General features: G+C 49.4%; 1 protein-coding gene across 3 annotated transcripts in view; it reads left to right on the plus strand.

Moving 5' to 3' along the window:
* The window catches only part of LZTS3 (leucine zipper tumor suppressor family member 3), a 48,228-nt gene extending 38,880 nt beyond the window's left edge, over positions 1-9,348 (plus strand). For 2 of the 3 annotated variants that reach the window (XM_039724360.1, XM_039724371.1), the window contains exons 3-4: positions 135-965; positions 2,094-9,348. In XM_039724360.1, the coding sequence (XP_039580294.1) occupies positions 135-965; positions 2,094-2,804 (1,542 nt within the window). In that variant the 3' untranslated portion in view covers positions 2,805-9,348. The remainder of the gene's footprint in view (positions 1-134; positions 966-2,093) is intronic. The other variant, XM_039724380.1, reaches the window with a different exon arrangement.
* The last annotated feature ends 4,082 nt before the right edge of the window (positions 9,349-13,430 follow it).

The following is a 13,430-nucleotide window of genomic DNA, read 5'->3' on the forward strand; positions in this document are numbered from 1 at the left end:
CAAAAGCGTAACAGGGTGGGATAAGGAGCCAGCCCGAGCTGCCTAAGCCCCACCCTGTGCTGATGTGTCTCTTTTGTATGCTGTTACCGAGCCTCCTGCTGTGTTTGATGCGTGCTCCTTTTTCCTTTTTGCAGAGCAATGAGCCCTTAGTTAGACCCTCAGCCTTTAAACCAGTAGTTCCTAAAAACTTCCATTCCATGCAGAACCTCTGCCCGCCGCAGAGCAACGGGATGGCAGAGAACAGAAAGAGCTTGAACCATGCCAACAGCAATAGCCCGTCCGCACCCAAGGGTGGACTCGACAAGAGCAGCCTTAACAGGACTACAAACCAGGGCGGGGGGCTCTCGGATTCGGGCCGCAACTCGCTCACGAGCCTGCCCACCTACGGGACGGGCTACAGCCAGCACGTGGGCCCCATGAGCGCCTCCACGAGCCACATCAACCGCATCGGCACCACCTACGTGGAGAAGAACATCGTGGGATACAACGGGATATCTACCTCAGACAGCGGGCGGTCCTCCAGCAAGAGCACCTCGTCCTTCAACAGACTGAACCATCTCAACGAAACGATGCCTTTCCACTCGCCCTCGACCGACGACATCATCCAGGACCTGGAGGACCGGCTGTGGGAGAAGGAGCAGGAGGTGCTGCAGATGAGGAGGAACCTGGACAAGAGCGAGGCGGCCATCTTCCAGGTGTTCGAGGAGAAGCAGAAGATCTGGGAGAGGGAGATGGAGGACCTGAGGCAGAACTATGCCAACAAGTTGCAGCAGGTCTCCAAAAAGGCGCAGCGGGCTCAGCAGGCTCTGCAGCTCCAAATCTTCAAGCTCCAGCAGGAGAAAAAAAAACTCCAGGATGACATGGGACAACTCCTCCAGCAACGAGAGGAGCTGGAGAAGAAATTTGTGGCTTTCAAGAAGGAGCAGGCTGAGTTTCTCCCGAAGATTGAAGAGACCAAGTGGGAGGTAAGAGCATTGATGTAACAGGCCGTGAATGAGGTTTCCATTGTGGGATCTGCTGACCCAAGGTACCTCCCACATGCCCCAAGTGGAGCCCACAGATAACAGCCATGGGTTGGTGACCTCCAGGTAACAGGTGACACTTGTCACCTCACTTCTCTGCGTCCCAGGCCTGCTGATTTCAATTAAGCTAAAATAAGCACAATTTTTTTTATGCACACCCTCCTGTGCTGGTTAATAATTTGACTTCACAGTCCGGTCACTCCAAGTCGTGACATTCAAATCCAGTTTCACGGAATACAGGTCTTTCCACACAGGTACTTGTGCCTGCCAAAATGGGCTTAAGTCTATTTTAATTAAATTCTTTTACCATTTGCGTTTGGGTGAACCTTGAAACCAGTTTTCAGGTATTTGATTTTTTTTAAAATTGAAGATATAAAAGCAACTGAGCTAAGAATGACATTGATAGAGCCATGTTTACCTCACATTTTCCATTGTAACACACTTTTTTTGGTTGTTAATAAGTCTCTTAAAAGGCTGAAAGACACATTCCTCTTTCTAGTTCCCCTGTTGAGTCCTACATAACTTTTTCCTACTGTTTCTATTTTTAGAACATTTATCAAGGTCTGTTTGTATAGCCAGTGCTAACATACCATTTTTTCAGCTTGATCATGTGAAGAATTTTAATCCTTCCATGCACAGGCTAGAAACTTTAAATTTATTAAGAGTGTGGAGGCAAAACATAGCTCTAGAATCAAGACGACCTTATTCTGCTAATCCTGATGGAAAGTCAATGAAGCTGGGATTAATTAGGCTCTGAAATGTGCCAGATGTTCAGCAGAAGGTTTGGGATTGAGCCCCACGGGTTTGTGCGTGGGGGAGTAAGATGAAGGCAGGAGTGAAGCATCGCTGGCGGGAACTGCAGCACTGGGCTTGGCTGTTTGGGCAGCTCCAGCTGGGAACAGCATCAGGTCCCTGAGGGAAAACACAGAGGTGGGGACAACCTCTAGGTCTGTGGCATGGTCTGGGTCCTGGTGAAGGCTGGGTCCTTGAGCAGGGTTGTTTCATGGGCAGTTCAGGGGACAAGGAGCTCCTCGCTACCACCCACCAGCCTCACGAGTGCTCTCCCCACAGGTGTGCCAGAAGGCAGGTGAGATCTCCCTGCTCAAGCAGCAGCTGAAGGACTCCCAAGCCGACGTCTCCCAAAAGCTCAACGAGATCGTGGGACTGCGCTCGCAGCTCAAGGAAGGTAAGAACTTCCTACGGGAGAAGGAGGAGCAGATCCTCACCCTGAAGGACTCCTACAGCTCCAAGAGCGTCAACCTGGAGATCTGCGAGGGCGAGCTGCAGAGGAAGATGAGCGAGGTCCAGGTGCTGAGGGAAAAACTGAACCACTGTGAGCTGGAGGTCTCCGGCCTGAAGCGGACACTTGCCAGCATGGGACCCGCGGGGTCTTTTGGCGGGGACCTCGGGGAGAAGCTGCGGGACCCGCTGGCCTGCGAGAGCGACGAGGCCAAGATGCAGCGGCAGAGCGAGGACAGCGTGAACACCCTGCGGCGGGAGGTGGAGCGGCTGCAGACGGAGCTGAAGCTGGAGCGGCAGCAGCGGGAGCAGCAGGTGATGGACTTCGAGGAGGAGCGGCGCACGTGGCAGGAGGAGAAGGAGAAAGTCATCAAGTACCAGAAGCAGCTGCAGCTGAACTACGTGGAGATGTACCAGAAGAACCAGCTGCTGGAGCACAAGGTCAACGAGATGAACACGAAGGCCACCAGCCCCCCGCACACCGAGGAGAAGAAGACGTGGACTCCCTCCAGACTTGAGAGGATAGAGTCCACCGAGATCTGAGGGGGGGCCGAGGCCACGCAACGCAATTTTTTATTGCTGTGCATGTACTACCTACTCAAGCCAGAGATCTTCCGAAGGATAACGCGCTCCCGTCGGAGTGGTGTGAGCGTGCTCCCACCAGGCTCCATCACCCTTACTCTCCACTTCTGTGCTCTGTAGGTACAACAACTGTGGATGTGCGTTGGTTTTCTATCGATAAATGCGACGTCTCGCCTGGGTTTTTTTCCTAGCACAGCTGGTGAGGGTCAATTGGCTCTTTTGTAATCTGCCCTGACTGTTACTTCACTAGAGGCTGCCACCCCCTCTCCTACAATTCACCCTTCTTCGGTTGGTTGTTTTGGAGGGTTGTATTTGATTTCTTTGGTTTTCCAAGCATTTATGTGCAGCAAAACAGTTCAAAGTGGCAGGTTTGTTGTTTTTTCGGTTTATTTTTTTTCCAGGACGTTTTTAGCCACATTGGCTAATGGAGCAAAGCTCTTGGGATCATGAGCAAACTCAAGTGTTCTGCATCAAGTATCCTGTCTAGACGGTGGTCTTAGTGAAGTCAGTGCGAGCTTGGCCACTGATTTCAGTGAAACCAGACATATCTCTACCAGACAACTCCCTCTTGCCCTGGCTGCAAGAGGCTAGGACATCCTTGAGGAGTAGGATGAGCCCATCCTGGTAACAGAAGCCAACAAGGAATGATGTCCCAGCAGGAGCCTCTCTGGAGGCTCAGCAGAGCTTAACAAATGCTGCGTTTTCACTTCCTTGTGGTTTCCTCCTGCAGTTCCACTCCTCTCCCAGGTTGTGACCAACCGCGGGAGCAGAAATACCCTCCCACCTCTGCCTTGGTCCCCTTACTCTTACTCTATACCCAAGCTGGCTACAGCAAGAAAAAAGCTTGGAAATCCGAGCTAGTTTCCCTTCCCAACAGCCCTCTTACTTCCCAAAGTCAATGGAATCAAGGTTTGGGGAAGCCTCCAAACCCATGGGATTTATGCAAACTGAAGCTTTAGCAATCTGCCCCGAAAGTGGGCAATTGTGCCACCCTGTCCCCAAACGAGCGACACCTCAGTGCACTCTCTTGGGCCAGGGTCTGCTTAAAAACAGCACTCGAAAAACTCACTCAGGAGTTGCAGGGGGGGCACAGCAGCATCACAGCTGGATTGCAGCGGTCAGCCTTCAGTACTGCCATTCCAAACAGCACCCACAGCCATCCCACGGGCCACCCCAGGGATGGAGGTAACAACTCACAGGCCTAGCTCAAGAAAATACTCAGCTACTAACTCTGAGCACGAAAGAAGTCATAAGAGGGGGAAATGCTTAAGATCACGCAAGTGCTTATGCCCTGGCAGAATAATAAACCAAATCCTATGTGCACGGTCACTGAGGCAGCAAAACCTGGCATTCCTCTTGAAAACATGGGCAAGGTGAGCTCGGTTCTTCCTGTCACGGACAGTTTTTTACCACAAGTCACAATAAAGAGAAGAAAAATGTTGCAAAGTGGAGTTTGCGCTGGCCAAAGGATCAACAGGAGTGGGGATTTTGGATCTTTGCCCTGGGGAGCAGCTAGAAGAGAAAATTAGGATTAGCACTGGGACGTCTTGAAATGTCTGTGAGGTGACTCCAGGGTGAATTTGGCCAGGTTAAATTTCATGTGCATACCAAGGAAGAATCTGGAGGCACTGAGGGGCTGAAGACCTTCCAAACAAAAGCCCTGAAGCTGCACATTTTCCATGTTCTGTCTCCCCAGAGCTCTCCTGTTCAGGACCAGGTGTGACCATCAGTTTGAGAACAAACTTTGTTGTGGTGAGCTCCAGGCTGAGCAGAGTGGAGACTGCAGTCAGTCCCACCAGCCCAAGTCATCAGACAGTGCTGCTGGCCAGGAGCTGGTGGTGGCTGCCAGAGATCCCTGCAGCCACTGAAAATAGAAAAGTGCCAAGACCAGGGCATTTCAAGACCCCAGTTGATGATTCCTGTCTTTTCCCACCAGTTCTGCCCATGTCTTTGGAGCTGGAGGAAGACAATTCATGGAAAACACCAGGGCAGCTCAGGCTAAGCCTCATTCCCTGCACCAGCCATAAAGGGAGGTTAGGTCAGGTCTGACTACTGATGGGCGTGGGGAAGAGTCCCACTGCAAATCCTGAAGATCTCCAGCACTCCTGGACATCAGCCCATGCACCCCAACCAGGAAGGAGTGCAGCTGCCTGCCAGTGCCACACAGACTCTGCCATGCCCAGGGAGACATCCACGTGCACCTGGCCAGGCAAATCCTAGAGCTTCCTCCACGTCATACTCCAGGCCTTCCAGACAGAGTCAAACATCCCACAGTGTCAGGGTTGGAGACTGGTATTTTGCACCATCTCAGCTTTCTTTTCACATTGGACATTGGGAACCAAACTGCCACAAAGGATTCTTGTGCTTCAGGATTCCTCTCCAAAACTGGATGTGCTGCTCCCCATCAAGTCCACTCCCCTGTGCCAGCCCTCTGCTCAGCAGAGATGGAGCAAAATGATGGTGAGACACCTGGATTTCTATTGTTTGTGTCCAGGTGGAGCTCACCTGGCTCCTTCCAGATCTTTTACACTTTCACAAGTTGATGAAATCTCCCACCAAAAGCTTTGTTGAAGCTCTGGGGTCTTGGCCCTGGATTAGGACAGCCAAGGGGTGCCAGGCTGGTGTCTGGGTGATGTATCCTGGGAATGGCCAAGGAGGCTGGCAGCATGTCTCTTGGAGGCTCAGGCAGGGCTGATGAATTGTTTCTGTCCCATGGAATTCCACCCAGAGTTTGGGCTTGACCATCCCCCAGCTGTGTCCTCCACCTTGGAGCTGGTGGAATTCAGCGTGACATCCTGGCTCTCGTGTCATTCTCCAAGCCCTGCCCCCAAAATCCTCTCTAACCTGCCACTGGCCACCACCACAAGCTGTGGCCGTGAGGATCTCACCTCAGTTGCCCACACATGGGGTCCACAAGCATTAGAGATGCTCTGGGATACCCAACACATGCAGCTGGACAATATGGTCCAGGATTTTTGGGAGAGCCAGGCCAGTGGTGGCAGTGCTGGAGCAGCTCTGGTGTCACAGGAACCCCATGTACAGAGCCCAGTCATGCTCCAGGCACATCCACACGGCAAACAGAGGACACTGATCAGCTCCAGAGGCTTCCATCCATGAGGATGTGGGATAAGCAGGCTGTCCTGGTGCCAGGGAAGGTCTTACTCTGCTGTGAGCAGGGCTGCTTTGCTCCACCACCATTCCAAGGCTGCCTGCTACTACTGTCCCACCAAGCCAGCTGGGCTGATTCCAGCCCTCCCCTCTCACCCCCAGGGTGAACACCATGACCAGGGCACGTTGTTGTGCCTCACACAGCCCCACTTTGCTCCTGCCACTGTCTGCTGGCAGCTGGTGGTCCCAGTCCTGCTGTCACTGGTGGTGGTCACTCACCTCCGGGCTTCCACGCTCCAGAGAGGAATGGAATTGTTGCTCTTATGCTGTTGTACAGAGAGAAGTGTATTTGATGTAAATAAGAGCCCAGCTCTGTATGTTGATGATTAAAAGGAGACAAGAAGGTTCTGTGGCTTCTCTGTTGGCAAGCGGGGCCGAGCGCTGAGCACTGCACACAGGGAGCTCAGCACCCCGACCTGGGCCTGGCTGCACTGGGAATCTGGGCTTCAGCACCTCCCAGGAAAGCAATCCACTTGGGATTAGCTCAGCCTGGTGTCACTCTGTCCTGCTTTGATGCTGTCACCCTGAGCCAGGTGTGCAATGGCCTCTGGTTAAGGGTGATGTCCCCTCTGCCTGTCTGGTGTCACACCCAGATTCCATGCAGACAGTGGCTCCCAGAGTGTCCCTCTGAGCTCTGCCCATGGAAGGGACCATCCTGCCCCCCTCCTGCCCCTTGCAGTGGCACTTTATAGCTTGCTCAAGGCAGCGAGCTCATGAGCAACATGACCAAAGATCTCCAGGGAGCGCTGGGCTGCATGCCTGGAGCTGTGTCCCGGATTTCCTGCAGAGACAGGAGGCTGGGGTGGGCTGGAAAAGGGGAAGGAGAGCTGGCAGGGGACATGATTTCCCCGTGTCCCACCTGGGAATGTCTGCAGGTCCATAAGGGCCTTTCCTGGACGAGACAGGACAGGATAGAAAGGAGTTCCTGGGTGAGGTGATCGTCCCCAGTTGGTGACACCAGTATCCTCCACAGCCACACCAATTAGCTCCACACATTTTCTGTGGAGAATATGGGCCAGGGTCTGTTCCTAGGAGCTGGGATGGATGCCATTCCCTTTTTTCTTGAGGAGAAGAGAGGATGCACGCCAAGCCATGCACCCTCTTGTCTTCAGGTAACTTAATGCCTCTCATCTTCAGAGCAATAGGTTAGCAGCAGACACCACTACAGGGTCCAGTCAATTGTCGTGGCTCAGTGGGAATTGAGAAAAATTACCATCCTGAGAGCTGGTGGTCCCGCTGGCTGCCCCCTTGGTGTCCTCTCCACACCTCAGCAGCCTCCTTACCAAGGAACCACATCCCAAGGTGAAGGCAGCGTGTTCTTCACTTCTCCTGCTTGGGGTGTTGAAGGCATCTCCACCCACCTTTGCTCCAGGAAGGCTCCTGGACCTGGCAGGAGGCCAGTGGGAGGTCTGTGCTCCTTCAGGTGGGTGTTCAGGTGGGTCTGGGCCTTGGGCAGATGCCTCTCAACTGTGCCTCTGCTCCCCAGCCATTCTCTTCTCCATTCCATCCCTGGGATGGAAGAGAGCCCAACTTGCTGATAATTTAACCCAAACCTTCAGTTTAAGCCTTGAAACCCTTTTATATTTCCTGTTCACCAAGACCCCCTGCAAAAGATCAGTTCATGTGTTGCCTGTGCCCTGCTGCTCCTCTGCTCCAGCTCTCCAGGCTCTGCTGCCTCCTTTCAGACCATCCCCACCCCACTGGAGCAGTCAGTGCCTCTCCCAGTGCTCTCCCAGGCACATCTGGACAATCTGGAGCTACAGCCCCCACTGAGAATGGGTTATCCCAATCCCTGCTCTCAGGAGCTTTCCAGAACACTGATCCTCTCCTCTCTGACGTCCCCATGGCAGCTCCATCAGCCCTGCTTGACCTCCAAGGACATCCTGGCTTCCTGCTGAAGGACATTCCCATGGCCTGCAATCCTGTGGGATCTTTGCACGGGGATTCACACCATCACCACCAGCTCTGGAGTTCCCTGGTCCTTCCACCCTCTGGAAAAATGAGGGGTCTGAGGGGTCTCTGAGGTCCTTAGGGGCACACAGGACCCTGCAGTGTACCAAGGGGTTGGGGTCACATCCAGCTGTTTGCAGATGTTGCCTTCCCAATAGGATGTTCCATGCTGGCAGAGGAACAGCTGGCAGCACGAAGCTCCTGTGTTTTCAGGATAATCCTCCTCCCTGGTTCTCCCAGTGACAGGGATCGTGTCAGGTCTGGAGCCTGGACCAGGCTGTGTCCCCACAGCTCTTTCACAAATCTGTTCTCTCCAGCAGGAAGTCTCTGCTTTCTGTCCCAAAGCAATAGGTTTTTCCAGGGAGATTTCAAAGGGACTCTTGCCAACTCTGACACCTGCAGGCAAGCCAACATTCCCATGAATACCTTCACAGCTCCAGCCCTGGCCTCAACCCCTTTGGAAAGGGATGCAAGGTCCAGTCTGGCTCTAAATACCCACAGTGGTCTGAGCTTGGTGGGCCTGTTTATTCAGAGAGCCCAAAGCTTCCCACATCCAGCCTGGACACCCAGGAGGTGTCACCCACCCTCTCCGTGGCTGTCCCTGGGTCCCTGCAGCAGGTCTTCTCCACGTGGGAGCCACTGGGGTGTCTGAGCTCACAGAGCCACCTTCGGTGACAACCAGTGGGCTGCTCTGCCATTCCTGAGAGTCTCCTGGGAGGAGAAGGCTCCTTCACCCCTTCCCCGTGACCGCCAGGAGCAGAACAGCCGCGGGCAGAGCTCCAGGAGCGTCCCAGCACCACCCAATGCTGCACACCCAGCTGAAAAGTGTCTATGCAGTCCCTCCTCCCCAGGCAGCCGCGTCCCCGCAGAGCCCAGCCCAGGGCTCCTCCAAGGTGTCTTCGTTTGCACTCTCCAGGACCTGGAAATCGCTGTGAGCCCAGAGGAGCCATCGCCCCGCTCCGGGCACCGCACCGGGGAGGCTTTTCCTCGCCCCCAAACCCACGCACGTGGCTGAGAGCAGTTCAGCAGATGCAGAGCTGTCCCCACCAAGCCCGGCTGCCCCGGGGTGGGCGAGGCTGTGTCCGACCTCACCAGCAATAACAGGAGCTCTGCTGGCCGTGGCCCTCCGCGGCAGCTCCTGCGCGACACGCGCGGCGCCGCCCTGCACCTCCCCGCCTGTAAATTCAGCCCCAGCCTCGTGCTTTTCTTCCCTCTCGTTTCTTGACGCCTCGGTGGCTCTCTCTTTTTCTTTTTTAACTCTGTCCTCTCTGACTGTGAATTCAAACCAGAAGTGTTCTGAACTCGACTCCGTTACTGTTCTGTCTCTGCGTCGACTGTTGCTGGTTCTCCGAACTGCGTTCAAACGAGACTTTGCAAAAAAAAAAAATCTAAAAAATATTTTAAAAAAATCTAAAAACAAAACAAAAAACCTAAAAAAAAAATCTTAAAAAAAGAAAAAAAAGAATCTAAAAAAAATCTAAAAAAATTATTTAAAAAATCTAAAAAAAAACTTCTTTAAAAAAATCTTAAAAAATTCTTTTAAAAAATTTAAAAATAAAAAAAATCTCTAAAAACATCTAAAAAATTAAAAATTATATATATATAAATATATATATATACTTTAAAAAAATAATAAAAACATTTAAAAAAAGAACTCCATAAAGTCGGGTGTCTCTCCTGTCCACTTGGTCACTTCCAAACACTGTTGTCTTGACTTTGCCTCTGGTTAAGTGTGTTTAAAGACAAAAGGTTGAACAAAAAAAAAAAAAAAGAAAAAAAATTTAAAAAAATAAAAAACAAAGGTAACACTCACCTTTCTGAGATTTTTGTACAGCAAAGGTGTATCTGTTTCAGAGGTTCTTGTTAAAACTCCACCACACTTCCCAATTCCCTGCTGGCCTGTTGTCTGTTCCCATTGGGTTATCCAGATGTGAAGAGCTCCTGCCTTTGCCATTTTCTACAGTGAATATATAAATATATCTGTACAGAGGTATGTATATATATAAATAGACATGCAAATCTATATGTATACGTATCTCCAACTCTCCTCTCTCCACCTGACTGTGAAGGATTTTTATTGGGCAAAATAAAATGGAGAAAGGCCCCGTTTTAAAAACAGGACTGTGTGGTTTGTTTGTGTCACAGCTGGGGGATTTTGGGGATGGATCCACAGCTGGGAGAACCAGGGGGATTTTTGGGATAAATCCAGAGATGGGAGAAGGGGGCAGAACCAGGAGGATTTTGGGGATGGATCCATAGCTGGGAGAATTGGGGAGAACCAGGGGCATTTTGGGATGGATCTACAGCTGGGAGAACTGGGGGGATTTTGTGAATGGATCCATAGCTGGGAAAAGGAGGAAGAACCAGGGGGATTTTGGGGATGGATCCACAGCTGGGAGAAAACCAGGGGGATTTGGGATGGATCCACAGCTGGGAGAACTGGGGAGAACCAGGAGGATTTTGGGGATGGATCCACAGCTGGGAGAACCAGGGGGATTTTTGGGATGAATCCAGAAGTGGGAGAAGGAGGGAAAACCAGGGAGATTTTGGGGATGGATCCAGGGGGATTTTGGGGATGGATACACAGCTGGGAGAAGGAGGGAGAACCACGGGGATTTTTGGGATGGATCCAGAGGGATTTTGGGATGGATCCACAGCTGGGATAGGGGAGCTGGGAGGGGAAAGCTTCACCCTGGGTGAACCAGCACGTTCCAATCCTGCTGCAGTGGTGGGAAGGCAATTCCCCTTCCCCCACCTGGAAAAACCACATCACCCCTTTGGAGCACCTCTGGGGGTTCCCTGGTTTCCCCAGCACGTGGCTGAAGGAGTGGAACAAACTCAAAATGCATCAAATTCGTGTTGGATCCCAGTTGTTGGGGGTGAGGACCCCAGGCCAAGGTGCATCCACCTTCCCTCAAGCAGGGACAAAACACCACATCCAAAACCTCCTGCAGGTTTTTACTGCATCCATCCCACCCATCTCTGTCAGCATCACTAAAAGCAGGAGAAAAATGTTGCTTTTTCTTTAAAAACCCAGCAATTCCAGCACTTTTCCCGATGGCAGCTTTATTAGAGAGGTCTCCTGCCCTCTGGTGACAGAGGTGAGGCAGGAACTCCGTGAGTTCCCTCAGGTTGAAAGCCTGAGCTGCCATCAGCCAGCGTGGCTCTCCTCCAGAGCCTGGGGGCTTCATGAAAATGGCATTTCCTCCTGAAAATGGCATTTCCTCCCTCGCCACGGGATAAAAGCCTGATCTGAAGGAAGAGGTGGACAGGAAGCAAACCTGGTAAAAATACCAGGATGAGACACAAGTGCTAAGCAAGGCTCAAGGCAATATTTAAATTATTTGCCAGTGCTGAAAGCCTGCAGTGGAGAGGAGAAAGATTTCTTGGAACTTTGGAGCCGTGATTATTGGAAATAATCAAAATCTGTGTGGACACAGCCCTGGCCAGCGGGCTGTGGGTGGCTGTGCTGGGGCAGGAGCTGCACAGCTCCGGAGTGTGAGAAATTGCTACTCACTCCCCATAGTTTAGGAAGCTTTATTAAAGCTTATCAAAAATACAACAGAAAACTGAAAAAACAAAACAGGTTACGGCGCTGGCAGCAAAATATTTTCCCTGCCATGTGTTCAGCTACACAACGAAGGTTTTTATTCCTTTTTAACCCTTTAACCCCTCCCAAAGTCCTGTCCATCAAGCTCTTCCTCGCTGTGCAGTGGTGGAGATCTCTTCCTCAAATCCTGACTGGAGGTCAGATGTCACCATAGGGACAGGCCAGCCCTCCCAGGTGTCCCAACCCCAGCTGTCCCTTGATAACCACGTAATGGGGGAAGAACTACATATATTTTTGCATATTTCTATATTTATAATTATTTGCTATATATTTATATATAGTAAATATTTCAATATCTATATAATATAAAAATATCTGTTTATTCTTCTATAACACATATATTTATTTATATAAATATATAATATTTATATACATGATTATATATATAATTATGTATACAATTATATATATATATATATAAAAGAGCCCCAGTTCAAAGTCAGGGAATCAAAGGCCCAGGGAAGGCTCCGAATGTGCCAAGAACATCCTGCAGGGCCTGCCTGTGGAGCTGGGACACATTTGGGAATCCAGGCAGTGCAGAGGCTGCTCCTCTCCTCCTTTGCTCCACATCCAGCCAAAAAGAGAAGAGCACACACAGCTGAGTGAGGCTGGGGTGGGACAAGACAGTTCCAAGCACCCTCAAATATAAAAAAAATATACACATAAAAAATATTTTAAAATAAAATATGTAATTTTATTTAGATATTTATATTATATATAAATACATACTTTATATAATATAAACATATATATTTTTATATAATATAAATATATTTTATTATATATTTATTTATATATAAATATATATATTATATATATTACATATATACTATATATTTATATAACTTAAAAATTATAAGTAAATAGATATATTTAGTATATATTTGTATAAGTATATGTAGTGTATACAGTATATTTTGTATATATTATGCATATTTATGCATATATATAATATCTTATATATATATACATTTATATAGCCTATAAATTATAAGTAAATATATATTTTGTGTATATTTATGTAAGTATATATAGTATATTTTGTATATATTTATATATACTCTAAGTATAAATAAATATATATATTTACTGTATATTTATATATAAGTATATAGTAAATTATATATATTTACTATATATTTATACAACTATAAATCCAGACAACTTTTCTTAACCTATATACACAGTATTTGCCCATTTACTGTGAGAGCAAATCATCCATTACCGATCTGTCACAAGAGGCAGCAGAATGCCCCGTGCTCTGGGGACAGCTGCAGTGACAGATGCCACCTCACACACCCCACTCACAGCCCCAGCCCACCCCAGCCCCGGGGTGGTGCCTCCCTGCTGTGAAAAACACCAATCACTCGGTTTTAAAAGTTTTAAAAGTTTAATCGTAATAAAATGGTTATAACAATAGTAATGTTAAATTTGAACTATATGAATTAGGACAATATGAGACAATAAAAAGAAAAAGTTACAGACAGTCCGGGTACCTTTTCTAGGCAAAATAAGCCCAAAAAAGGACCCACGAAAAAGGACCCACGATAACAGAGGATTAACCCTTAAAAGCAACAGCCTGTTGCATATTCATGCACCTCATACATGATGCATAAATTCCATTCAAACAAAGGATTCTGTCTGGTCCGTGCCAACTTCTTCCTCTGAATCCTTCTTCTATCCTGTGAATCCGCCTTCACAATATTCATTTGAATATCACTGAAAAGCCAACCATAAAATATGCATTTTTCATACTGGGGATGCACAAAGGGCACCCCTGGGTGCGCAGGCACCCAGCGGGTTTCTGCCCCCCGCACCCACAGCCTCACAGAGCCACACACGCTCTGGGCTGGAAGAGG

The sequence above is a fragment of the Passer montanus genome, unplaced genomic scaffold (assembly GCF_014805655.1).
Source record: "Passer montanus isolate IOZ18808 unplaced genomic scaffold, ASM1480565v1 scaffold109, whole genome shotgun sequence".
Taxonomy (NCBI): Eukaryota; Metazoa; Chordata; class Aves; order Passeriformes; family Passeridae; genus Passer; species Passer montanus.